The following is a 24,306-nucleotide window of genomic DNA, read 5'->3' on the forward strand; positions in this document are numbered from 1 at the left end:
ATGTAATAGGACCTCACCATTCTTGATTGAATTAAAATATTTATTCTAAACTTACTCTGGTTGATTTCAGGTCAAACTCCAAACTTCACATTCAGAGCTCTTCCTACCATGTCTGCACTTGGGAGCCACCTCATCTTCCTCCTCCATGGAAGGGTGCCTTAGTTCCCTTTCCACAGAGCCAGATGCAAGGGCCTGCTACACATGGGCTGGGTGCCTGAGCACACTGGGATCTGAGTAGGGAAATAAAGCAACTCTGCTTCACCTGAACATCTAAAAGTAGCCCGCACCTTTGTCACTGACACAACTTCCAGTGGGGAAAGGAAGAGAGGAGCTCACACACTGGGTGTCCACACGGTGCCAAGCATCCTACCAGGTTCCCACACAGCCATTAGTCCTACACCAACCCTGGTGGCCCCCTTACTTAGCTTGAAGGATGAAGGGCATGCATCTCAGAGGGATTTGCCAACTTACTTCAGAGAAACCGCTATTGAGAAAACAGTTGAGCATACATGAAGGGCCCAGAAAGTGAGAGCCCGGCTGCCCTCCCACGCCTGGCCTGCAGCCACCAGGAGGCGCCTTTGCGTTAGGCGCAAGGGGAAAGGATCAGCCCAGTTACCCCCAAGCTGGGGCCTGGGAACTTCCTCCTCTGTTTTACAAAGGCACAGAGATAGGAGTGAGAAGGGAGGGCCAGCCGAGGGGCTCACAGAGGTCACTTAGCTTTGTAGTGGGCCTCCATCAAGCCTTGAGAAACGGGGCTCAATCTGTGAGCAGCGTCTACCCAGGGTCGATCAAAATCAAAATGGAAGCCAGTGAGCATGGGGAGGTGCGCCGACCATTTAGTAAGTAAAGGGCAAGTCATGGCTCAGACAAGAACAGGAAATAAGGACTGGGGATTTAGCTCAGTGGTTTCACAAGCGCAAGGACCAGAGTTCAATCCCTGATACAAAAAAAAAAAAAAAGTAGGAAATAGAGTGATTACACAAAGTAAAAGCGATTTTTGCTTCAAGGAGTTTCTGTTTTATCTTACATGTACCTGTCTCAGTCATGCTGTGAAGGTTTATCTTACTGCAAGTAATTAAGTTTAAAATATACTGACCCAAAGCTTATGTAGTATCCAGACACCCAGCCCCTAGACCAGTGTCTCACTGGGGCCTTTCTGCTTGTATTTTTGATAGACTGGCCTGGAGGTGGGGCTTCCTCTCCCACCTCCACCTCCTCCCCTGACCTGGAGAGCACAGGCTTTTTATTCAAGAATTTGGCCCAAACAGAGCAAGAAAAGTCACTCTGGCTGCACACACAGCAGGGCACAGGCCGCCTGCTCTGCCGGCTGACCTGAGCTCTGAGTTCCTACACAGCTTCTGCCAGAAAACAAAGTCGCCTAAGAGTCAATCAGATCTGGGTTCGACTGTTGAGTCTCCCACCTGCCTATGTGACTATGGCCAGGTTATACAATCTCTCTGAACCTCACCTGTTAATGATGGGACAGTAGCGCTTCCCAGGGCTATTGGAAGAGTTAAGTGCAATCAGGCACGCAGATACCTGCATAATAAACACCTGCCCTAAATCAGGTGCTCTGTTATCCTCGCTCCTTTTCACGTGTCCATTAAATACCCCTGGAGCTTAGCCACTCTCTGTCCCCTTCGGCTCTGGTTTCCCCGGCCAGGAGGAAGCCTTTTGTGAAACTGAGTAGCCCTCGGCAGAGGGGGTAGATACGGCCTCAGCGTCCAGTCTGAGCAACTCCCCGGGGCACGGGCACCAAATGAAGTCCCCTGGAAAGGGAGTGACCGACCGTCACACCAGCCAGCCTGGGGAGCAGCGGGAATTGCCGCCTGAGGAGAGGCCCGGGTCGTCTGGTGTTCGGACCGTCCCGCCCCCTGCCCTGGGCGCCCAGCCCCGGGCCAGGGCGAGGGCGGAGCCGAGGCCCAGGTGGAGCTGGTGGAGCAGGTGGCGAGCGGGGCTCAGGTGCGCCCCAGGCCCGCAGAGGCGGAGAAGGTCGCGCTGTGGGTCCCAGGATCCAGCTCTGGGAAGCGGGGCTGCTCCCCGCGACCCTGCCTCGCAGAAGGGCGATGGAAGAGGTAAAGGGCGCCGCTCGCTCGGGACGTGGGCTTCCCGGGTCTGGGCTGGTTCTCCCCCCGCAGAGGCCGGGACGGCTGCCCGCGTCCCGCCTCCTGCTCGGCGGAGACGGGTCGGACACTGCGCAGTTCGGTGTCCCCGGCCTCTGCCCGGCAGGTGGGAGGGGAGCAGGGCACCCGCTCCAGCGAGCCAGCCCCGGTGCCCTCCTGAACGGATCCGGCTTCCCCGGGGCTTCGTGGGTTCCCCGGCCCCAGGACAGAGGCGGCCGCGCGCGCTCTGCAGTCCGGCGGCCTGGGACTTCAGACCGGGCTCCGCTCCTAGTAACAGTGCGGTCGGGGGCCAGCGTATGTGTGCTCTGAGCCCTTAGTTCCCATCGTAAAATAGGGTTATCCCAGAGAAAGCACTTCTCGAGATTAGTGGAGGTGCGTGTTCAAACAGCTGACGGGGGCTGTCCCGTGCCGAGGAGGACCCTGCCCTCCCGCGGGGCTGGCGCTCTCTGCGAGCTGGGCTTGCTGCGCCTCACTCACCGGTCTTCCCTTTTCCTGCTCCGCGCTCCTTTTTCCCCTCCGAAATCAGTTTCTTTCGAATGTGCGCGTGTGTGCTTTGCTTCCATATCTCCTTTATTACACATTTGGAATCGAATCATTTTCTCCTGTGAATCGTGTGGCTTCCCACCCAGATGTTTGCTTTTAAATCAGGACAGGGGACTCATTGCAGCCTTGGCTGGCCTGGAAACACTCCCCTCTGTCCCGGGCCAGCGGTCTTTCTGGCAGTCCAGAGTCCGGAAAGGGGAGTTTGGGGAAAAGGCGAGACAGGCCTCAGGGATCCTCCCGGCCGACCCCACCCATACTTCGCTCCTTAGCAGCTTTTGAGAAGTTCCTCCCTGGGGGAAAAGCGCCGGGCTGAACAGATTTCATCCGGGTACAAGAAAGGAAAGTGATTTCTATTTTTCCCTCTCTGATGAACCAGGATCTGCGCGGAGGCCCGCTCTTTCAGCTTATCTACACAAGGACAGGGGTCGATGCCTTTGCCCATCCGTGTCTGGGAGGGAAATGGGTCAGAATGTTACCGCTGGCTGCGGGCTTGGCTCGTCAATAACAGCCACCCAGTGCATAGTACAAGCCGCAAAGTGTTAGGCAATTTGGGGGAAAAAAATGTTAGCCAGTGGCATTTTTATGGAATAAACAAATGATTGCATAATTTTCACTGCTCAGAGGGGTAAAAGTGATCGAAAGAAAAATGTTGTTGGTTTCTCATTTTAAAAGGATTTTGTTTTATTTTTTTAGAAAATGCACTTATTTTAAACACCTGCTCTCTGTGGGCAGGTCTCATTCTTGATGCTGTGGGTGTAAGAAGAAACCAGTCTAAGCTATTTGTTTTTATGAAATATATTGTAGTGGGAGAAGATCAATAAATAGAATACATAGGTCAGATGGCAGTAAATGCAATGTGGTTATACAAAGCCAGAAAAGATTTAAGGATGCTGGGGCAGCATGCAGAGGGTGCTATTTAAGTGAGATAGTCTCAAGGAAGGCATCACTGCCAGGTGGCCTTGGAGCAGAAGGAAATTCTATAGGACGAAAATAGCATGTGCAAAGGCTTTGAGGCAGAAACTTGTCTCTATGATCAAGAAAGAGCAAAATGCCTAGAATGGATAGCACAGAGGGAGGGAGGGAAGGAGGGAGAAAATGGTCAAAGGTAGAGGGGGGTCTATCAATAGGCTCTAGATCCTATTGTTGAAACCGGATTTTCTTCTGAGTAAGGCAGAGAACCACCTAAGTATTTTGAGCAGCTCAGTGGTACAATCCAACTTATACTTGATAAGAATCACCCAGCTCCGGTTCTGAACCTAGATGGTGAGGAAGGTGAGAGCAGAAGGTGGCTGGCCAGTTGGGAGGGTGTTGCAGAAATCCAAATGAAGGGGATTCAGGTTCATACCCGCCTTAGCAGCGACAGGGGCTGCCGGTGGTCATGTTCTAGATCACAGTCCCTGACTTGGGATTATCTAGTGATTCAACTTTGTGATGGTAGAAAAGCAGGATGCATTCAGTAAACACTGTGTCTTGAATTCAGATCTTTTCCAAATGGTGCTATGTGCTAGTGCTATGTGGTGCAGTCCTCACACAATGCCTGGGAGTACAGTGAGCCACTGTCCCAGGCAGCCATGTGGTCACAGGGTAATCGACGGTACTCTGCATTGCACTGTATTGCTGCACCGTGAGTTTGGCAGGCTGAGTGTATAAAATGCGTTTTTGGCTGATGATATTTCCAACGTGCCATGGGCTTATTGGAACGTAGCACCATTGTCTGCTGAGGAGCATCTGTATATTAAGGGTAGTGTCAACAGGAGTTAGTGATGGATTGGATTCCTTCTAAAAACTGAGGAAAGAAATGAGGGATGGTCAGACTCCAGGTGAGAAACCTGAACATCTGGAAGACTGGAGTCGATGTGTTCTAAGATGACTCTAACACAGAGCAGGTGTGGAAGGAGACCAGGAGTCAGATCGAGGGGCTGAATAAACAGGTGGCTACTCAGGATGGGAGTCCAAGGCCAGGTTGGAGGTAGAGGGGAGGTAATACACCTGCAGTAGGATGCTGCTGGGCACGCGGGTGTTCGAGCTTCACATTCTTCCCATTAAGAAGTGGAGTCTGCAGAATTGTGATTGCTTTGGCCAACACAGCATGGCCCATGTGGCACTGTGCGACTTCGGAGGCTGTGTGAGGACAGCACTGAGCCCCTAGGTGCTGAGGCTCCAAGTCAGCTGTCTACAAGTCACAGATTCATGCCTCACTTGGGCACCAGTTCCAGCCACACCTCTCACCAGCCTTTCCTGCTAAATGCTGGAGCCTCCACACCAGCCCATTCCTGTGAACCGAACAGTCACCCAGCTGAGCCTTGCCCAAATTCCTCACCCCCCCAAGATTGTGAGGTGAGGACACATGGTGATTTTAGGCTGCTCTGTTTTTCTGGTGATTTGTTTTGCCTCAGTAGATATTGGAATGACTAGATAACCTTCATTCTTTCCAGCTATAAAAGAAAGCTTTCCTTTCCCTACATGAAAGACTCAAGGAAATTCTATAGAAATATATTTTACTACATAGTTTAGACCCCCAGACAGAGAGGTTGTTTTTCTTTTTTCTCAGAGTGAAGTTATAGGCCAGTGCATGCCCTCAGCCATGTAAGTTTTCTCTGAGCTGCAGTCTTGGAATGGCAGCACTTTGAGTTGGGAGAGCTGGAAAAAATGCAACACATCTCCTGAGCTCTTACCCAGGGCCCCAGGTACACTGGACTCTCAGTGAATGTTCTTGTTCATTCTCAGAATCAAGTCTAAATTGGAGGAGCCAATCAATAGGTCGAGCCCATCCTCCTGTAGGTGTGTAGCAGGCATCTTCTACATGTGATGCCCATCTGAGAAGCCACCTCAGTGCTCAGCTTCCGAGGGGAGCATTAGGAAAGGAGATTTCTTCAGGATGACATGAAAAGTAGAGTGATGCAGAAAGTCAGAGCTAAAATGGGGTCACTGAGATTGGGGGCCCAACCCAGCATGGGGATTCCTCAGGGAAACTGGTGTCTGAGTGGGAGATGTGAGACCGAGTAGTGTTACCTCAGGAAAGGGGGAAGGAGGGAGGAAAAGACCAGGGCAGCATGAGGGCAGAGGAGCAGAGATGAGAAGAGCTACGTGAGTGAGGAGATGGACGCTCCTGCAAGTAGGTGTCCTGGAGTAGAAAGCTAAAAGAACAGAGTTGCCAAAATGGAATCCTAAGAAGTGAAAGGGGACAGAGGTTAAGAGGCCCTCACAGCTGTATGAACTGTATCCTGCAAGCGGAGAGTGCTGAGGGACTTCACCTCTAAAATGAGAGCTGCCACAAAATATCTGGAGTTGTCATCCTGCTCTGATGTCCTCTGGCTTTAGGACGTTCCTGTGGCTTATGGGGGACAGGGCCCAGGTCTGAATGTCTGCAGTACTACTTAGCAAGACTTTCAGAGCAATTTTTAGAGATTCCTTTTCTTGAGTAATCAGATATTTAAGGAATAATTCACAGGCCAGAGGAGCAGCTAAGGAAGTGGCCCTGCTGCCTATGGCTTCACTGTTGCTAACAAGGTCATTTCCAGGAGTGGAGGGTGCTGGGGCTTGAGATCAGCCCACCAAAGGTATGGCTTCTGAGTGCTCTGGGAGAGTCCCGGAGAAGGGAAAGGTCATGCACAGGTGGCCATGCCCTGTTTGTCTTCGCTGAGGGGCTGTACTGCATCCCTGGATTGGGTTCTCAGCCCTGAACAGTGAGACATCAAACAGCCTAGACCTGCACTGCAGGCTGATGTCATGCTAGCCAGCCTCTCTCCACGCTGACCCCACTGAGCGTCCCACTGAGCATCCCACTGAGTCAAGCTGCCCCTCTCAAAACCACCCTCCTGGGAGAAATGGTCCTCACAGGCAGATCTGCAGATCCCCTTCTGCTGTTCCCAATCCCTGAGCCTGGCTGTCCAGGCTCCCCCACACCCTCGACCCCAGCCTCTGAGCCCCAGTCCCCGGGTTCCTCCTGGCCGCAGCACGGCTTCTGTGCTCACCCAGGCTGGCAGAGGCTTCATGTAGGGCTCAACTAAGGCCCCACCTTCCTCGAAGGCTCCCCCAGCTCCCTGGCCAGAACGGTCTTTCCCCACCTTGCCAGGACTCAGGCCCTGTGAACAGACCCAGGTCTGGACTGTGAGACCCTGGAGAGCAGGATTATGTGTACTCAGAGAGGCAGCAAAGCTTACTGCTTTTTTTTTTTTTTGGTACTGGGGATCGACTTGGGACCTTGTATTTGTGAGCCAGGCAGCTGAACCACTGAGCTAAATCCCCGGCCCTTTACTGGTGAAGAGCAGGGTTCCTGAGGCATCCTGACCAGCTTCCATTTCCAGCTGGACTATGCACTAGCTGTTTGGCTTTGGGTAGTTACTGAGTTTCTCTTTACCTTGTTTGCAAAAGGGAGAAAATCATATCCACTTCTTAGCCTTCACCTGAGGCTTAACTACCTTAACACACAGAAAGAGCTGAAAACACTCAATGTGCTCATAGGGCAGTGATCTCTACCAATCAAAAATTCGGGAAGTTATAGTAATGTAGGTGGGTGGTTTTGGTTTGAATTCTATCTTCCCCTGTCCTCCAAAATGCCCAGGTTGAAGCCCTACACCCCCCCCTCCAGAGTCCTGGAGCAGACCCTTCCCGCCCAGCCACCCTGGTGAGACCACACTGCCCGCACTTTGATCCCAGACTTCCGGCCTCTGGAACTGCAAGACAAAGGTGCATGGAACACTCTGTGGTGGCCTAGTAAACTAATACTCAGGCCTTATGAAAAAGTAATTAAGGAATTAATGTAAATACTATTGTAAATATTCAGCTCAGGGCCTTCCCCAACCAACCTGGGAGGTGTCCCTTGTCCTGTTGTTGTTCTGAGGTCTCCAAAAGCCACAGCTGAGCGTGGCTCTTCAGGGACAAGATCAGAAGTGTGAGCTGCCACTTGGCCTGGGAAAGGTACAGAACTGATCTTGGGGTCACGCTCTGTGTTTCTGCCCATCGCTGACTTCTTGGATTTGGTTTTCACAGCTATAAAGCTGAAACGAACATACCCTTGGAAGGAGTCTTAAAAATTAATCAAAATAATGCCTCGTGTTGTTCAACATATTACATACAGCCAAGTTACAAATAATGTGCTTCAGAAATAATAATTAAGCCATTTGTAACATCATCCTGGAAAGAGCTGATGTTTTATTTCTTATTCTTCTCCATTATTTTTACTGTTACCATCTTCTGTACTTTACAAAATGCAGAATCAGGTACAAATTCAGGCATGTTGAACTTAAGTCTCCGTTCTTTTTTTTTTTTTTTTTTTTCACGACTTGGGGTTAAACCCAGGGTCTTCACCCCTGTATTATGTCCTCAGCCCTTTCAAAAGAAATTTATTTTGAGACAAGGTCTCACTAAGTTGCTGAGTTGCCAAGGTTGGGCAGAAACTTGTGTTCCTCCTGCCTCAGCCTCCCAGAATGCTGCGATTACAGGCGCACACCACCACCCTGGCTTCTTAAGCATTGGTTTGGCCCCTTCTTATCGTGGTAATAGTGAATGGTACATTGCACAGAGGTCTTTACAAGTTTTCAAAAACTCGGGAGACCATAATTTGTGTCATCTGTCACCCACTGGCTATGTGACCTTGAACAAGCCATTTACCCTCTGTTAATTTTTCTTATCTCTGTGTGTATCTAATAATACTTATTTGTCAATTTGTCTATAAGGATTACATTGGATAGTATTTTTGAATGTGGTGTAGAAATAATAAAATCCTACACTAACATTCATTAGGGTTGATATAATCAAAATTCCCCAACCTACAACTTGCAGCAGGGCTGACATTAGAATTCAAACCATTTTCCAAGCGCTCCAGCCCCACCATCATGAGCCAGCTAGCAGTTTATCTCAAAGGTCAGCATGTGACCTTAAGAAAAGAAAAATTGGGAAAGGTTTTCAAGAACCTGAAGGCTTATGTACAGAAACAGAGGAGCATTGAGCTGTTAAGAAGCCAGGCACCTTCCACACCCTTCGAAGGACTCGTCCAAAAGTCGGCTGTGCCTTGGCCTTTCCAACAGCTGTTTTGAGTGTGTAGGCAAGAGCTTTTCTCCAATTAGTGGGATGAGGACAGAGCCCTGGGCTGGAGCCTCAGGACTTCTGCCTAACTTGGACTCTGTCACTTCTGCCTGTGTGCCCTTAGGGGCAAATTATTTCTCCTCTGTAGGACTCTGTTTACTCACTAATTAACAAGAATTTAAATGAAATGAATACCACCTAGCATCAAAATATCCCGCAGTCTTAGCCTAACATGCTAGTCACATTTGAGCTGGGTGGTAGACACTTCAGGAAAAATTTGATGTAGGGCAAGCATCCCTCATCTGAAAATTAAGAATTTGGGATGCTCTGAAATCTGAAACTTTTTGAGTGCTGGTGGGACAACCCAAAATTTCACACCATGAAACTTTGTTTCATGTACAACATTATTTAAGGAATTAGTAAAACTCCTTTTATGCTATGTGTCTGAGTTGTACAGGAAACATAAGGAATTTTGTGTTTAGATCCGAGTCCCAACCCCGAAATAGCACAGTAAGCATATTTAAATATTCAAAACTCCAAGGAAATCAAAACCCTGAAGCTCTGCATCCCAGGCATTTTAATGCAAGGATATTCAACCTGTATGTATTCTTCTGCCTTGTCTGATCTCTGTGTCACATACAAGAGGCCCCAAAGCTTGGCAGTATAATTCTCAGAAGTAAAGGAATTACCAGTGGCTGTGTGAACAAGTTGTGTTCTCCTAATTTCCCTCAGTACCCAGTACAGTTTCTTGCTTACTATTTCCTTAACTATTGTCGCAGGAAGGATGACAAGTAATATTTGTGTAGTACTCATTTTGTGTCAGTTCAATTAGACACATGATTTCATTCAAACCTTACAAAAACTCTGAGAACAAGATCTACATTCTGCAGATGAAGAAACAAAGGTTTCTTCATGATTTTATCTCCTGGCTTGAGAACCAGGGAGCAAGGATTTGAACCAGATGTTTGGCTCTAAACTCTTAAGATGCTCAGTATTGATTATCATACTACTTTTGGAATTCATTATCCAGAAAAATATAAATAAGCATGGAGATATTAAGTTGTGCGCTTTTGTTTTCAATTCCATTTGGAGTAAAATTGTGTGTTTACCAAGAAATACAATAACCATCGCTAATCTTCTTAACTTCTCCACAAGCCAGAAATTTTCCTTTGAGGTTGGGTATGAAAATCTTTGAATGTCAGCTTCATAGCGGCAGTGCAAGACGCTAATCCACCTGCCTTCCCCAGGTGAAATTCTGAAGACTTGGCCCAAAGTCACATGGACTATTACTGCCAGGTCAAGACTGTTTTTTGAAATAAAGCTTTTGCTACTTATCTGGGTAGGAGAATGAGGCCAAAGAAAGGCATTTTGTGTGTATTTTTGAACCAGTTTGTAAGATATACCCAGATGTTATGATCTCGACTTTTCACACGGGAAAACTAAGGCCATGGGATTAAGGAATATCCAATGGATGGAGCTCAACCTTGAACTCGGGGACTCTGGCCCCACTCCTGACCTATGCTACAGTGCCCTCTGGGTGGACTTGCCCCTTGCTCACACAGCCCTAGCAGCTGGAAAGGCAGAGTGGGTCCCTCCTGATGTCTTACAGCCCCCAGCTCCACGCTGCTTTGCTGGGTTGGCGTAGAACACAGGGGTTCTTGGGGTTGAATGTTCTCTCCTAAGTAGGGTCTTGTGAAGTTGCAAGTCAACTTCTCTATCTCTTCAGCTGACAAAGATAGGGGTGATCTATACCCCACAGGGTAAGGACAATGTCTTCACACACTGATATTTTAAGGACTTAATTGGGAATTACTCGAAGAGTCGAAGCTGTAACTTGGACCACCTTTTTTACCTGGGGGTTGTTGATAGGCTCTGGCTTTCTGCTGGGAGATTAATCGAAGTCTATGAGGAATGCAGACTATGAAGAAACATCTTTTCTGAGAGAGAGACTTGAAGGACCGTGAGAATGCTTTGCTGTGCATTTTCCCTGGGATTTTATATGGTCAACATGGATTTTTTTTTTCCCAAGCAGAGACAAGCTTCATGGTGTTGGTGTGTTGAGATCCTTCTTTCTTTTCAGCTGCATCTGTCCTTTGGATAACCTAGGTTTCTTGGAGAGAAAAACTCTTCACATATATCCTTTAAGCCTTAGCTTCCAGCCTTGCAATATAGCTCAATGGTAGAGTGCTGGGTGAGACCATGGGTTTGAACCCCAGCACCACACAAGCTAAAAATCTTCCTCTTCTGGGTTTGCATCCCAGCGCTACCACCTACTGGCTGTGTGACCTCTAGCAAGTTATTTGACCTCTCTGAGTCTCTCATAGGAATCCTTACCTGCCTATTGACAGTGCCTGGAGCTGCTATGACTGAGGTCTACAGAACACAGAATGTAATCATTGTGTGCTGTAGACACATACTAAGGAAAATGTAAAGCCACAGACTCAGGTCTGAGGCTTGGACATGCTCAGTAAGAGTTAGCTCGTGTTGCTGTCAGTGAAGATGATGATGATGAAATTTCTTGAAGGAATCAGCCTACAGGAAACAGAAAAATAGATATTCATAATAAAATATGGTAAATACAGGTGTGGAGGAAAGAAAACATGGACTATTATGGACCATGGAAAGGGAGAATGTATCCCACACAGGGAAGAGTGATGGAGTAGAGATTGATAGAGGACTTTAAGCTGAAATCTAGAGGGGGAGAGTGGAACAGAGCCAGATACAGCCAAAGGATGTCCTGGCTGTAACAGATGTGTCACTTACGAGTATTTAGAAACAGACAAGTGGTAGGGCACTTGCCTAGCAAGTGCAAGGGTCTGGGCTCAATGCCCAGCACTGCAAAAAACAAAAAGAATAGTTAAAAATACAAACTCCGGGGATGGACTGGGTGGATACAAATCTCATGTTAACTATGTGCAGTTGGAAAAATCCCCTGCATCTCTGCTTTGGTTGCTTCATCTGCAAAATGAAAATAGTAGTAGAACTTGGTTAAATGTGTTTTAGATATTCAGCTGCTAGCATATCACCCAGCACATAGCTGGCATTCAAAACCAGCTGCTATCATAAAACGTTTATACTTCCTAAACTTTCTTAATGATAGCCATGAAGTGTCTTGGAGTATGTGGCAGTAGTGTACTTCACTCTGGAGGGATGAATGAGAATGGGGAAGGAAATTGGTTACAGAAGAGCATGGCTGGACTCATGAATGGGTTCCCATCCCAGCTATGTCCCCCTGTGAAAATGACTTAACATTATTAAGGTTAAGTATCCTCATCTGTCAGATGGAATTAATACTGCATAGTCTGCCTTCTTGGATGGTCATGAGGATCGAATGAGATCATCTGGCAGGTGTTTTGTGGATTATAAAGCAATATACAAATATAGAAATTATAATTAAGTAATATATATATATGAAATAAATACCTGGTGTAGGGATGTGTGACATTTGAATTGCAACTCACTTCTGCTCTATTACTTTCAATCTTTGAATAATTTTTCAAGTTGTCCTTTGGTGCAGATTTGATTGGCCACTTTTAGGCTCATAAAGGTGTTTACTAAACTGTGCATTACTTTGGAGCACTGAGGATCACGATGAAATCCACAAGCTTGACATTTCACCATCCAACCTGACCCAAGGTTGGCGAAAATCTTAAAAGAGGAACCAAATATAAAAGTAGCTACTGGCCCCCAAACCCCACAAGACTTCTTTCAAATAAATGAGAAAAATACAATTAAGTGAACTTTCCACCAAATGACTAGATGAGGTTTTATCCAAAAGGAATATGATATGGGAAAAGTACAGTTTTCATGCCTGATTGTTTGGCCAAATAGACATTAAGTTTGCTGTGAATGGTCATGTAGATCTTGCCTTAGAAAAAACGATGCCAAGATTGAATATACTTCCATCTTCACCCTCCTTCCCATTCGCCCAATTCCGGTTTCCTAGTCTCTTCCCCTGGCTAATTCCTTTTATCTTCCAGTCCCTGTTAGAAGCCTTCCTCAGCCCCCCTTTTAGTATGATGACCAAAGATGATTAGTACCCACTAAATGTTCTCTCTGCTCTTCTGACAATTCCCAGCTTCTCTGGTAGTTAGACTGGGGTCATATGACAAGCCCCGTCTGCTGTGGAGGTGAAACTCCAGGCACCTGTGAGCAGATGTGAGTTTCTGTGCTATTGCCACCTCTGCCCCAGAATAGTGAGCCAGGTGTTGACATGGTGACTTTCACTAGCTGGTAACTCCCTGAGGGAGTGTGGGGAGCAGACTCCACCTCTGACTCAGGTGGGACAGGTGGCATCTGGGGGTGGGGAAGGAGAGACCTTTGGTTAAGCCACTGAGATTTGGGGCTTCTTGGTCTCATCAAAACCTGGTTTATTTCATGCATACATAAATACATAAATAATCTGATATTTATACACGTGTGTCCAATTTATTTCACTTAAGAGGATAGCTTCAAGGTACATCCATTTAGCTATAAATGCCCCAAGCTTGTCCTTTATGGCTGAGTAATATACCATGTATAGGAAAACCACATTTTTTAAATACATTCATCAGTTGATGGGCATTGTGTTGTTTCCAGGATTTATCTAATACAAACTGTGTCACATTGTCTCTCTGGTGTAGGAAAATGAAAGTGTAAATAGGGACCAAAATGTATACTAGATAATGTAAAAGAAGAAAAAAAAAAAAGAAGGGGAAACTAGGGAGGAGGGAGAGGGGAAGGAAGGAAAAAGAAAAAAATGAGAAAGGAAGGAAAAAGAAAAAAATGAGAAAAGAAGCAAAAACGGAAACGGCTTTTGTAAATAAGGAGGTAAAGATGGGTCGAAGGGAGGGGAGGAGAAGGGGGAAAAAAGGGAATCAAGATACATCATGTACAGGTACAAATTCCCTATGATGAATGCGATCATGATGTCTATCTGAATTGTACCAATAAACATTTTTTTTTAAACCTAGTTTAGGGCTAGGCATTTAGCTCAATGGCACTGCTCCTGTTTCACTGGTGCAAGGTCCTGAGTTCAATCCCCAGTACTGAAAAAAAGAAAGAAAAAAAACCTAATCTACCCTGACCTCTGTATCCCCAGTTTTCTTTCAGAGAGTGCACATGACTTTCCACAGTGCTGTAATAACTTACCATAAACATTGTGGCTTAAAGCACCACCCAACATTGGTATAGCACAGGAGGTTAGAAGTCTGAAGTCTGAATGTGTCTGTGGCCTGAATCTCTCCCAGAGGCTCTAGAAAGAATGGTTTCCTTGCCTTTTGAGCTGTGCATTCATTGCTCTGTGGCCTCTTCCTCCCGCTTCCAGGCCAGCAGCTCAGCATCTTCTCGGAGGTCTCGGCTTCATCCTGGTGTCTTCTAGGGTGAAGGCCTCTTCCACCCTCTCTCTTGCGGGACCCTTGGAATTTCACTGAGCCCACCTGGGTGACCAGGTTCACTCTCCATCTCCAGAGTCCTTTGCCATGAAGCCACGTGACAAACCAGGTTCATGGGTCCCAAGGGTTAGGGCACGGGCATCTTTGGGGGCTGGGGAGGGAATTATTTGCCTCACAGAGCTCAGATTTCCTGACCATTCTTCACTTAAAAGCTCTTTTCAGAATATGTGTCATATTGTAACAGAAATTCTGTAATTATCTGTAATATCTCATACTCTAGAAATCCCACTTGGAAAAAGCTGTGTCTGTTCCCTATCCATTGTTCTCTCTCCTGGTAGCTTAAGTGACTAAATAGCAAGAGCAAAAACTACAAGGACAGCCAATAATATTTTGGGGAGTAGGTGCTGTTGATACAGGAGAAATAACGTAGCTCCCAACCTGCTAGGTGTCAGATACACCAAATTCGTGTTCTCCAAAATCAAAGAATGATTTCTAAGGAACAATGGAGTTCAAGAATGGGAAACATTTATTGAGAGAGAGAGAGCTCCTGAGAGGCAGGAGGGGACCCGAAAGTGGGTTGCCAATGAGCCCACTCCTCAAAGGAAGTTTTATAGAGCAAAATCACAAGGTGATCAACTATGATCAACTAATAAGATTACAAGTATAGCTGCTTAGGTAATACTGATCCAGTGGGGAAGCAGGTCACAAAGCAAGTGTACATGGAAAGAACAAGGACCTTTATAGGGAGAGATGGATCAGGAGGTCCTGGTCACCTGCTGGGGTGACTGATGTCTGGCTAGACTTTATTGAACCAGGTGATACCAATTATAGTACTCTTCAATGTATTGTTCTGTTGGGGAGGCATGTAGAACTGGCCATTCCATCTTTATCTTCAGGCCTGGCCTTAGATAGATGTGCCTCCATCCACAGATGTAATGTGTTTTCGTCTTCTGCACTGACTCCATGGAGGGTCTGGTCCTATCTGCCTAGAATATTTCCACCTAACGTAGCTGTCTATAATACTATGTCCTTCTCATGAATAACTGAATCTGCCCACAATCTGACCAGAATAAGTAACATTACTTTTTCTGTTCTGAGGTGAAGAAAATATATCCTAGTGATTTTACCCTGAAGGCCACACAGCTTCCAAGGAATGGATCCAGGCTTTCAACCCAAGCCTGTCTGACCCCAGAGAGCTATCATTAACAGGCAAGATGCGAAGAATCCAAGATGGAAAACAATTTAAGTCTTTCTCAGATGGATCACAGTTTAACAGATACACAAAAGCAATACGGCTGTAATGCAATATGACAGTTGTAATGTGAACGGTAAAATTATACTCCAATGACTGGGGACACAGACAGGCACAGTGTTTTCACTTCACTTGGGTAAGTTAGAGCAAATTTTCCCAGGGGGAATATTTCTGATTCAGGTCTTAAAAGATTACAAGGCATTCAGCATGCAGCAAAAGGTGGGAGAGAAAAGGCAGGCCAGACATAGGTAACAGCGGGTGCAAAGGACCTGGAGCAGGAACCGTGTACCTAGAGGAAGGCCCTGTCTGTCTCTTATGACCACTCATAATGTATGGGACAGGGGGACAGTAGCCAGACAGAACTGTGGACTTGCACACCTGCTGAAGCCTGTGGCCCACACACAGCCTGGACAGGGCACCCTGGGGAAGGGCCTGAGTGCAGGTGAGGAGGACGCAGTGTCCCCTGAATGATCCAAGCCCCTCCTCCCTGTCATCCTCCAGATGTGTAGGAGACGTGGCACGTGGTTAGAGCTACTTTCAAATGTGAGACACTCTCATAGACCCTCAGCAATGACTGCAGCCATCCCCCAATCTTCTCTCCAGATCCCCTGAGGGTTGGCAGTTCTGTAGGTCATTTTGCCATGCCACCAGGGGGTGGCTGCTCTGCTAGAGGAATCTGAGCCCTCTGTGGCGTCTCCTTGCCAAGCCGATCCTCAGCGGCAGCTGCTCTTCCTACCTGGAGCATCCCTGAGGGCCAGGCTCGCCTCGCTGGCTCACACTGTACTTAGACATAACGGCTCGCGTCTGAGTTGTTTGATTCTGTTCAAATGTCTTCATATTTCACATTACTTGATAGCCATGCAAACATTATTTGCCTTTTAAATATTACCCAGTTTGTATTTCCTCAAACAGTCGACAAGTGACTTAGCTAACTTACTTAGGCCGGGAGTTCTGTGAGAAACAGTTCATTTCTGGGCAGTTGCACAAGACTGTGGTCAACAGATTGCCATAGGCGTCTTCATTTCAGCAGCACGAATTACTGCAGCCAGGATCAAGGGAGACTCTGGATCGCTAATCCTTACTATGAACTCTCAAACTGGGAAGTCTCTCACTGTACAGCAGAACACACTGAGAAGCTGGATTCCCCAGGTCACAGAGTGACACAGCAGATACTCAGACCGCAATTGTGTGCTTTCAGTATTATTTGTATTTTCAATTTGGCTTCAACAAGTCAAATGCTTGCACGGTTCTCAAGGACCCACAGTCCATACACAGTAGAATCAGAAAGCGAAATCGCTGCACTGCCGTTCCTCTCTTTTTCATCCCAAAGCAAAGCAATTGGCTGTGGTTTTTCTTTTTGCAGCCATCATCTGACATTAAAGTCCTATTCTTCCCTCTCATCCATTAGCACAAAGAGAACGCTCAGCTGATGCTGTTGACCCCTGCATTCCAGGCTGAAGAGCCTGTGCATTCTGCTTTCTGATTGTTCTGCTGTTTACTTACGTCAAGCTGGCCTGGAGCCCAGCATCTGGGCCACCAGTGCCATCTCTGTGTGCAGCCATTGCCAGTTTTTTCCTTGTCGGGGTCTCCTCGGGTGTTTTCCAGGTCTCCCTTGGGTGGAGGAGAACTGAATGCTTGCGGTACAGATCCCGTGTCGTTCTCAACGGGTACTGTTAGTTGCCTGGGCATGAGGCCAGGAGCAGAGAGGGGAGCAAGGGAAGAGAATGGGAGTGCAGATTGGTGTGAAGGTGTCAGTGAAACTCAGATACTTCCTGTGAGTGAATGCAGAAGAGGGAGATGATATGGAAGGATTGCCATTACTGGAAACCAGAATGCCAGCTATCAGAACTCATAGTCTTTCCATCTGAAATCACTACGTTAATTAAGTCTATGCACATTTACTAAACAGGTACTCTTTGCCACAATAACCATTTCCTCAGGGACAGCACCAGCACAATGATCACGAGTGTATTAACATTGTCCTTCTCATCTTTCTGTCCACAGCCCAGGCATCTTCATTCCCGTGTCAGTGCCATGGGCCTCTTTGGTCCCCGGCACCAGCCCAGTGTTAATGCCCATGACAATCTTAAGATGAGAATCGTTGTATCCACGTTTTACTCCCCAGGAAACGGGAACAGGGAACTGGAATAGCATTGTCACAGTGACAGACCCGGAATTTATAGAGGTAGGAGGATTCCACACCAAGACTTTTCAATCCCCCAGCCCATCTTCTGAGCCCTGCTCTGTACTTAAAGCTGCTCTTAGTCTAGGGAGGAAGTGGAAATTGGAAGACAATAATATTATAGTAAACTCTGCAGTTAAAGGAGGTACAGGAGCTGGCATCACAGGGACGTCACTGCCACCTCTCCCTGCTGTCTTCGTGGAAGGAAGCCAGTCTCTGAGTTGCCCTAGAGTAGGGTCAAGCTAGACAAATGGGTTCCAGATAATTACAGGGAAGATAACATGGCAGGCAAAGGAGGAGATGGGGGAAGAAGCAGAGAGGCACGCATTCCCTCAGCAAACACAGAGTGTATTCTTGGCTCTAGGCACTGGGATGGGTAACCCAGGGGTGAAGAAAAAAGGGAACTGAATCCATTCCAGTGGATGGGTTGGTTAGAAGAGGTAAGACTGGAAACATCGAGGAAAAATGATACTCAGTTTGAACACCTCCCATCTGAAATCTAAAACACTCTGAAATCTGAAATGCTCCTAAATCTAAAACTTTTTGAGTGCCAACATGAAAGCATTTTAGAGTTTGGATTAGGCATGCTCAGCTGGTAAGATCTACAAAAATATTGTAAAATCTGAAAAACTCTGAAATCTGATCCTAAACGTTTGCCTAAGGCATGCTGAACATGTACACTTGCTATGTTTTACAGTTTGTGATTCATTCTTACATGTCTGGAATGCTATCTGGCACATAGTAGGCACTCAACTAGTCATGGAATGAATGCCTGGGTGAATGGTCTCTGTTCACCTTTAGGAACCCACACACCTAAAAGGTCCAAGAGGAAGAGCACATAGGGTCACCACTATCGCCATCTCTGCCTGCAGGGGCGCCACTGAGTCACACAACTCCAAGGGACACTGCCATGGTGGTCTAGTGAATGGGCGCTGTGATCACTGTGTGACTAGTGTTCCTGGAGATGTACAGCTTGGCCATGGGTTCCATTGGATGTAGTGGGTTACTGTGTGCTGAAGACAGAAAGGACTGATGTGTGGAGGATTCTGCCGTTTTAGCCTCTTATTTGTGCAGGACACGGTAGTGAAATCTCTGCAATGAACCAGGCATCCCTTTCCCAGAAGGCAGGAGACGGGAAGTGACCACACACACTCATCTGGTCAGGGAGGAGCCACAGCAGAGCCCAGGCTGTGCTGGCTCCTGCTTTCCCACACAGTACAGTGTTCCTCTAGAAGCTGTCCATGCACGATTTCCTTCAAAGGGCCAAGGATGTTCCTTCCCTAGGAAACAGCTGGGCTGCAGAAGGTGCTGTTGGCCTCACACAGCTGGCAGCCTCCATAGATGAAGGGAGCTGGTGCCCACAGTCTTTGTCAGGGATTGGTGTGTGACTAATTGCTGCTGTAAACCTGTCTCACAGGGGGCTCTTGCTTTGCTAGTTTGAGTAAAGAGGATCACAAGGTTCAGTGTGTGGATTAGCAGCGTATGTATTTAGAAAACACAAAGAATGTCAAGGATCAATTCTCAATTGGCTAAAGAAATTTTGTTCCAGATAAAGACCTTTCAAATACCCTTTGGTTACATTTCTTGACTGCTTGCAGCCAACAGCTGAGGCTGTGGTCAAGTGTTAGATTGAACTGGGGAATGAGGTCAGGAGGTTCAGGTCTGCCCCTTAATAGCTCTTTGATTTTAGGCAAGTACTTGCCCCTCAACTTTAGTTTCTTCATCTGTGAAATGGAATTGATCACACAGTATCACAGAAAACAAAATATTGTCTTGAAAGAGCCTAGCCCAATGTGGTGTAGCGAAAGGAGCTTGAGTTCTGGAATCCGACCTTGTCTTAGTCCATTTTCTGTGGCTATAATAAAATACCTGAGAGTGGGTAATTTATAAAGAAAAGGAAAGCATTTTGTACGGTTCTGGAGGCTGGGAGGTCCAAGAGCATGACTTCAGCCTCTGCTCAGCATCTGGCGAGAACCCCCATGATAACATGGCAGAGGACGTCATATGGCAAGATGGCAGTGGAGCCATTGTGCTAGTTTGTGCTCCTCTTACAAAGTCACTAATGCCACCATGTGGCTCCGCCCTCATGACATCATCCAATCCCAGCTACCTTTCCAATACCCCATCTTTAAATGTCATTCACCTATCAATTTAGGGGTTAACTTTCCAACCCATGAATTTTTGAGAGACACATGCAAACCATAGGAGTCTTTATTGTTAAATCTAAACTTATCTCTTAATAACAGTGCAAATTTTGACAACACCAATGGTAATAATAACTAGCCTTTCTAGAAATAATCCTATCTGTCAGGCAGCACAGTAAGGAACACATACATGGATTATCTAAATTAATTGCTGTACAGTAAATATTTTTATTTTTGCTGTAACTGAGGCAACAAAAATAAGTCATCCAGTTGTAAGTGAATGGGTCAGGATCTAAATAGTTTATCTGACTCCAAAGCTGACAGCATAGGTTTTAGCCCCTAAGTTAAACTGCTCTCTCTCCAAACCTCTGATTCTTTATCTATAAGATGGGCCTAACAGCAGCTACCTCCAGGCTGCTGGGGAAATCTGAGGCTAGGTCTGCAGAGTACCACCCGCAGGGGTCCTGGGTGTGTGCAGTGGTGGCAAAGTGGCAATAGAGGAGGAGGAGGAGGAGGTGACCACGATGCAGGATTGGCACTCCAGACCTTGAAAATGACTCTCCTTGCTGCTATTGCAGAAAGAAAGCTTTGAGTAGACAGAAAACCAGACAGGAGCTCTTTTCTCTTTAAAATACATAAACATCTGACACCTGTCACATCTGCCCAGTTACATTTAGAATGGTGTCTTTCATTTCTTCTGTTTCTTCGTGCTGCTGGGTCTTTAATATAAAAAACAAATCTAGGAAATTAAAACGGCCACATTGGCTAAGGCGTTTACGTCATATGATATAGATTGAAAGCAATAAAGTGACTGAAAGAGGCTATTCAGTTCTTTTTTTGGTGTTCAGTAAATTGCACTTTACTACGTAAAGCTGTCATCAGCCCGAAGGACACTTGAGAGACTATTCTGTCTGGGGCAGGAGAGAGAAGGAACTCCTCGCAAATGAGCACCCTTGGTGGTCAATTCCCCTTCCCCCCTGGGGTGAAGTTTCCAGTGCCACCCCCCCCCATTCTTGTCCCAAGTTGCAATGGCAAGTGAGTGCAGGGGACAGCAGTAATGGGGTGGTGGGAGAAAGTTTGCAGAGATCATGAATTCCAAGTTCAGGCCTTGATCGCCAGACTGCTAACAAAGTTCAACCCAAGCCCCTCAGCTGGGAACTGCTCTTTGAAATTGGCATCGAAGACCCTCACCCCCAACATGCAGTGTAGCCAGGTGACATCTCAGTCTCTGGAGGAGTTCTGAACCCATTTCAGGGGCTGATTTTCTTAAAGCAATCAAATCCTCTTGTGTTTGCAATGAGAAGTTGTTTTTCACTTTGGCTGGGAGTTTCTCTACAGGATTGTACCTTGAGTGAAAGGATTTAGAAGTCCCAAAATATCATTTCTGGAGACAGCATCTCCCACTGTGGTCTGTGCAGATATTTTGAGTATGTGTTGATGAGTTTGTTTTCATGGGTGCAGGCTGAGGATGCAGCCCAGCCCTGTATCTTGCTCTCGGGTCTCAGTCCAGCTACACACCTGGCTTGGGAACTCCCTGCTGTGCAGGCTCTCAGGTCTTCTGCTTATGTCTAAGATCCATGACCTTTGGCCGTGGTGCTGCTCTTTGTTCTTCCTGTCTCACTTTCCCTGGCTCTTTCTCTCTCGCTCCTCAAACCTACTCAGGTTTTCCCTGTCCTGCCCCCAGTGCTTTCCCTCATGACAGCAACCTTGGGTGCGGTCATTGCCTGCTTCTGTGATCTTTCCCACAAGCCTGAACTCCAGCAGGGCAAGGCCTGTGTCTGTCTTGTTTTCCCCAGGTGGCAGGCCACAGGTGAGTGTGGTATGGATCTGGGAAAGGAAGAGAGTGCCTGTGTCCTTACAGAGAAGGTGTGCTGAGTACGGAATTCATTTCCAAACTGGCAAGTTCCAAACTGGCCAAGTTCCGATCTAAGCTCCAGCAGTCACTTGTTTTGTGACCTAAGGAACCTCAGAAAACTTGGATCCTCAGTTTTGTCCTCCTCTTTGGGGCTGAGTGCAGAAGCCCCCTGTGGGGATTATAGCAATTAACAACATACATGTGTTGCTGTGTATAGCACCTGGAAATGCGGTACACTAAAAAGGCATCACACAGTGAGCATTCAATGCACCTTTCATTTTCTTTGTTCTAGAGTTACTTCCAATATTTCCTCAGTTCCCATATATGAAACATGAAATACAAAAGTTTAATTTAAAAAGACACATACTGTACCTGTACAATTTATGTCTAGACACAGTGGCAGAGGCATGAGTAAAACACAATCCGGTCCATATCCCTGAGGACCTCAGTGGATGAAGGGGAGGGTGGGCAAAGCAGACATATATATGATCACTGTAATAAAACCAGATAATCTACTGCAAGCACTACACAGAGGCTGCTGTAAATTCATGGAGAAAGTGCATTTTGCCTAACCCAAGAGCTGACAGAGGCACCTGGGAGGGACTGATAACACAGCTAGATGTCTAAAGATGAGTAAGTTTAGCCAGCAAATAAATACATCAAGGGCATTCCCACAAGGGAGCAGCATGATCAAATGCAAAGGTAGCTCCATTTACCTGGGGGGCTGAATCAGAGGCAGGCTGTGGTGGGAAATAAACCTGGAGATGTAGGCAGGACAAGCCACCAAGGACATCTTGTGTCTAAGCAATGTTTACTTTATCAATAGGGTCAAGGGAGCCAGTGAGAGATTTTAAAAGCAGAAGTAGCTTGAGTAGAACTACAATTTAGAGACTGTGTTGGCATGAAATTAATTGGTAATTCTCTAAACCCTTTAAAAGAGAATCCCCTCCAGGCCATTGCCAGAAATCTATTGGTTCATTTTATTCAGTGTTACTTTGGTGAATGTTTACTGAGCACTTGCTAGAAGTCAGTCATGGTTGAACTTGTGGGCACTATAGAGATTGTTCCCACCTGCACTTAGGGTGTGCATAGAATATGAGGAAGACGAGGTATCCAGGTGTATGATTGTAGTTGGACATGGAAAGTGATAAGAGCCATAAAACCACAAGAGATTTGCAGATGAAAAGCTGTGAAATGTTTCCAAATCTCCTTGTGGACCAGATACTGAGCTGGCTACACAATAAGCACTCAACATGATTCATGAGAAGTGGGCTCTGCAGAGATTCTGTGAGCAGGAAAAGTTTGGGCATCCCTCGGATAGTCCAGTACACAGCCATAGCTGAGAACCATTGGCAGAAGGGCTGTGAGGAGGGAGAGGTAGAGTTTTAAAGAGACTAGTGCTAAAGGTCATGGGAGCTTTGAGCTATGCCCAGAAGGATGAGTAGAATCGGGACTGTAGGTGTCTGGCTTGGCACTGTGACACTTTTGATGACAGGTGGAGAACAGGCTATGGTGTGATGAAGGAAAACATGTTCTGTGTTAGTGCCACTTGAGGGTGGAATGGAGTCCAGTGTGACTCAGTGTAGCTCCGTGGTAGAGCACTTGCCCAGCATGGGGGAGGCCCCAGATTCTAACCCTAGCATGGGGGGAGGGAAGGAGGGAGAGAGAGAGAGATCAAGCCAGGAGGTGAAGGTGTTAGCATCTGCTAACCATGAAAAAATGACCCACTGGACTAAGCAATATCTAGTTATGGCTACCATTTATGATGCCTGGGCTCAGATACTTGTTTTGCTTTTTCCCTCCTCTTAAAGCCTTGAAAAAGCCCTAGGAAATGGATGGGGGAAAGTCCATGATCCCTTGTCCACAATTCAAAAGTCCAATAAGCTCTGAAAACCACCAATTCATCATAACCATTTTGGTACCAAACACCTACCTGAACCAACATGAGACAACATATGACCTTTGTCCTACATCAGATGAGCATTAGTGTGCTTTACTGCAGAAGTAACTGGTTTCAGCCCATCATGCTGTTTCAGACCACTCAAGGACTTGCATATACAGAGTTTGTAACATATTACCTTTCTTCGATCATAAAACTTCTGAATTCCAAGGTATATCTGGCCCAGAGTTTTGTATAAAGATGATAGATCTAAATCAGAGTTGCTTTGTTGGCATGGGGGATGATATTAGGACCCTTGGATGAAAGTTCTGAGTGCTCTAGAAGTGCTGATGGATGGCCAGGACATCGGAGGGAAGTGTGTAGGTGAATACAGACCAGAGAATAGCAAAGTGGTAAGGGGCTAAATCCACAAAAGCATCCCTGCTTCAAAGCATCTTCTCTTATCGCTCCACAAACGCAACTGCGATTCCTTGTTGCTTCCTGAGAGAAGACCATGAAGGCCCTAAATGAGAAAGGCTTCTGAGAAGAGGACTGGCTTCCTCCCTCCTGTCCCACCTGTGCTACTCCCAGGGACAGGGTTTGGAACCACCTACCTTGGTCCTGCCCCTGTGCTGCCCCTCAGCCCAGAATGTCACACTTGCTTTGGGAGGGATTTCCCGGAAGGACCTTGCCTGACTTCTTCACTTCACGTAATCTTTATTGACACCACCCACAGTGCTATGGTGAGGTAGTTGTTTGCATCTCTGCCTTCACTATGTGCATGCGAGGTAAATGTTTTGCATTGCTCTGTTTAGCTACTGGCTGAAGAGACAGTGATGGAAACCCTGCATGGAAAAGGAAAAAGAGGGGACAGCACAGTGAACAGTCATGACAAGGTAGTGTGTGAAGAGCACCAGCACACACATAGG

The 24,306-nt window shown here is 46.7% G+C and overlaps 1 protein-coding gene across 2 annotated transcripts in view; it reads left to right on the forward strand.

Moving 5' to 3' along the window:
- Positions 1-1,634: 1,634 nt before the first annotated feature.
- The window catches only part of Fyb2 (FYN binding protein 2), a 140,535-nt gene continuing 117,863 nt past the window's right edge, over positions 1,635-24,306 (forward strand). Inside the window, exon 1 of one of the 2 annotated variants that reach the window (XM_087214481.1) lies at positions 1,635-2,075. In XM_087214481.1, the coding sequence (XP_087070607.1) occupies positions 2,067-2,075 (9 nt within the window). In that variant the 5' untranslated portion in view covers positions 1,635-2,066. The remainder of the gene's footprint in view (positions 2,076-24,306) is intronic. The other variant, XM_087214480.1, reaches the window with a different exon arrangement.

Source organism: Heterocephalus glaber, unplaced genomic scaffold (assembly GCF_053883595.1).
Source record: "Heterocephalus glaber isolate CG9 unplaced genomic scaffold, H.glaber_assembly_v1.0 deba00001447, whole genome shotgun sequence".
NCBI lineage: Eukaryota > Metazoa > Chordata > Mammalia > Rodentia > Bathyergidae > Heterocephalus > Heterocephalus glaber.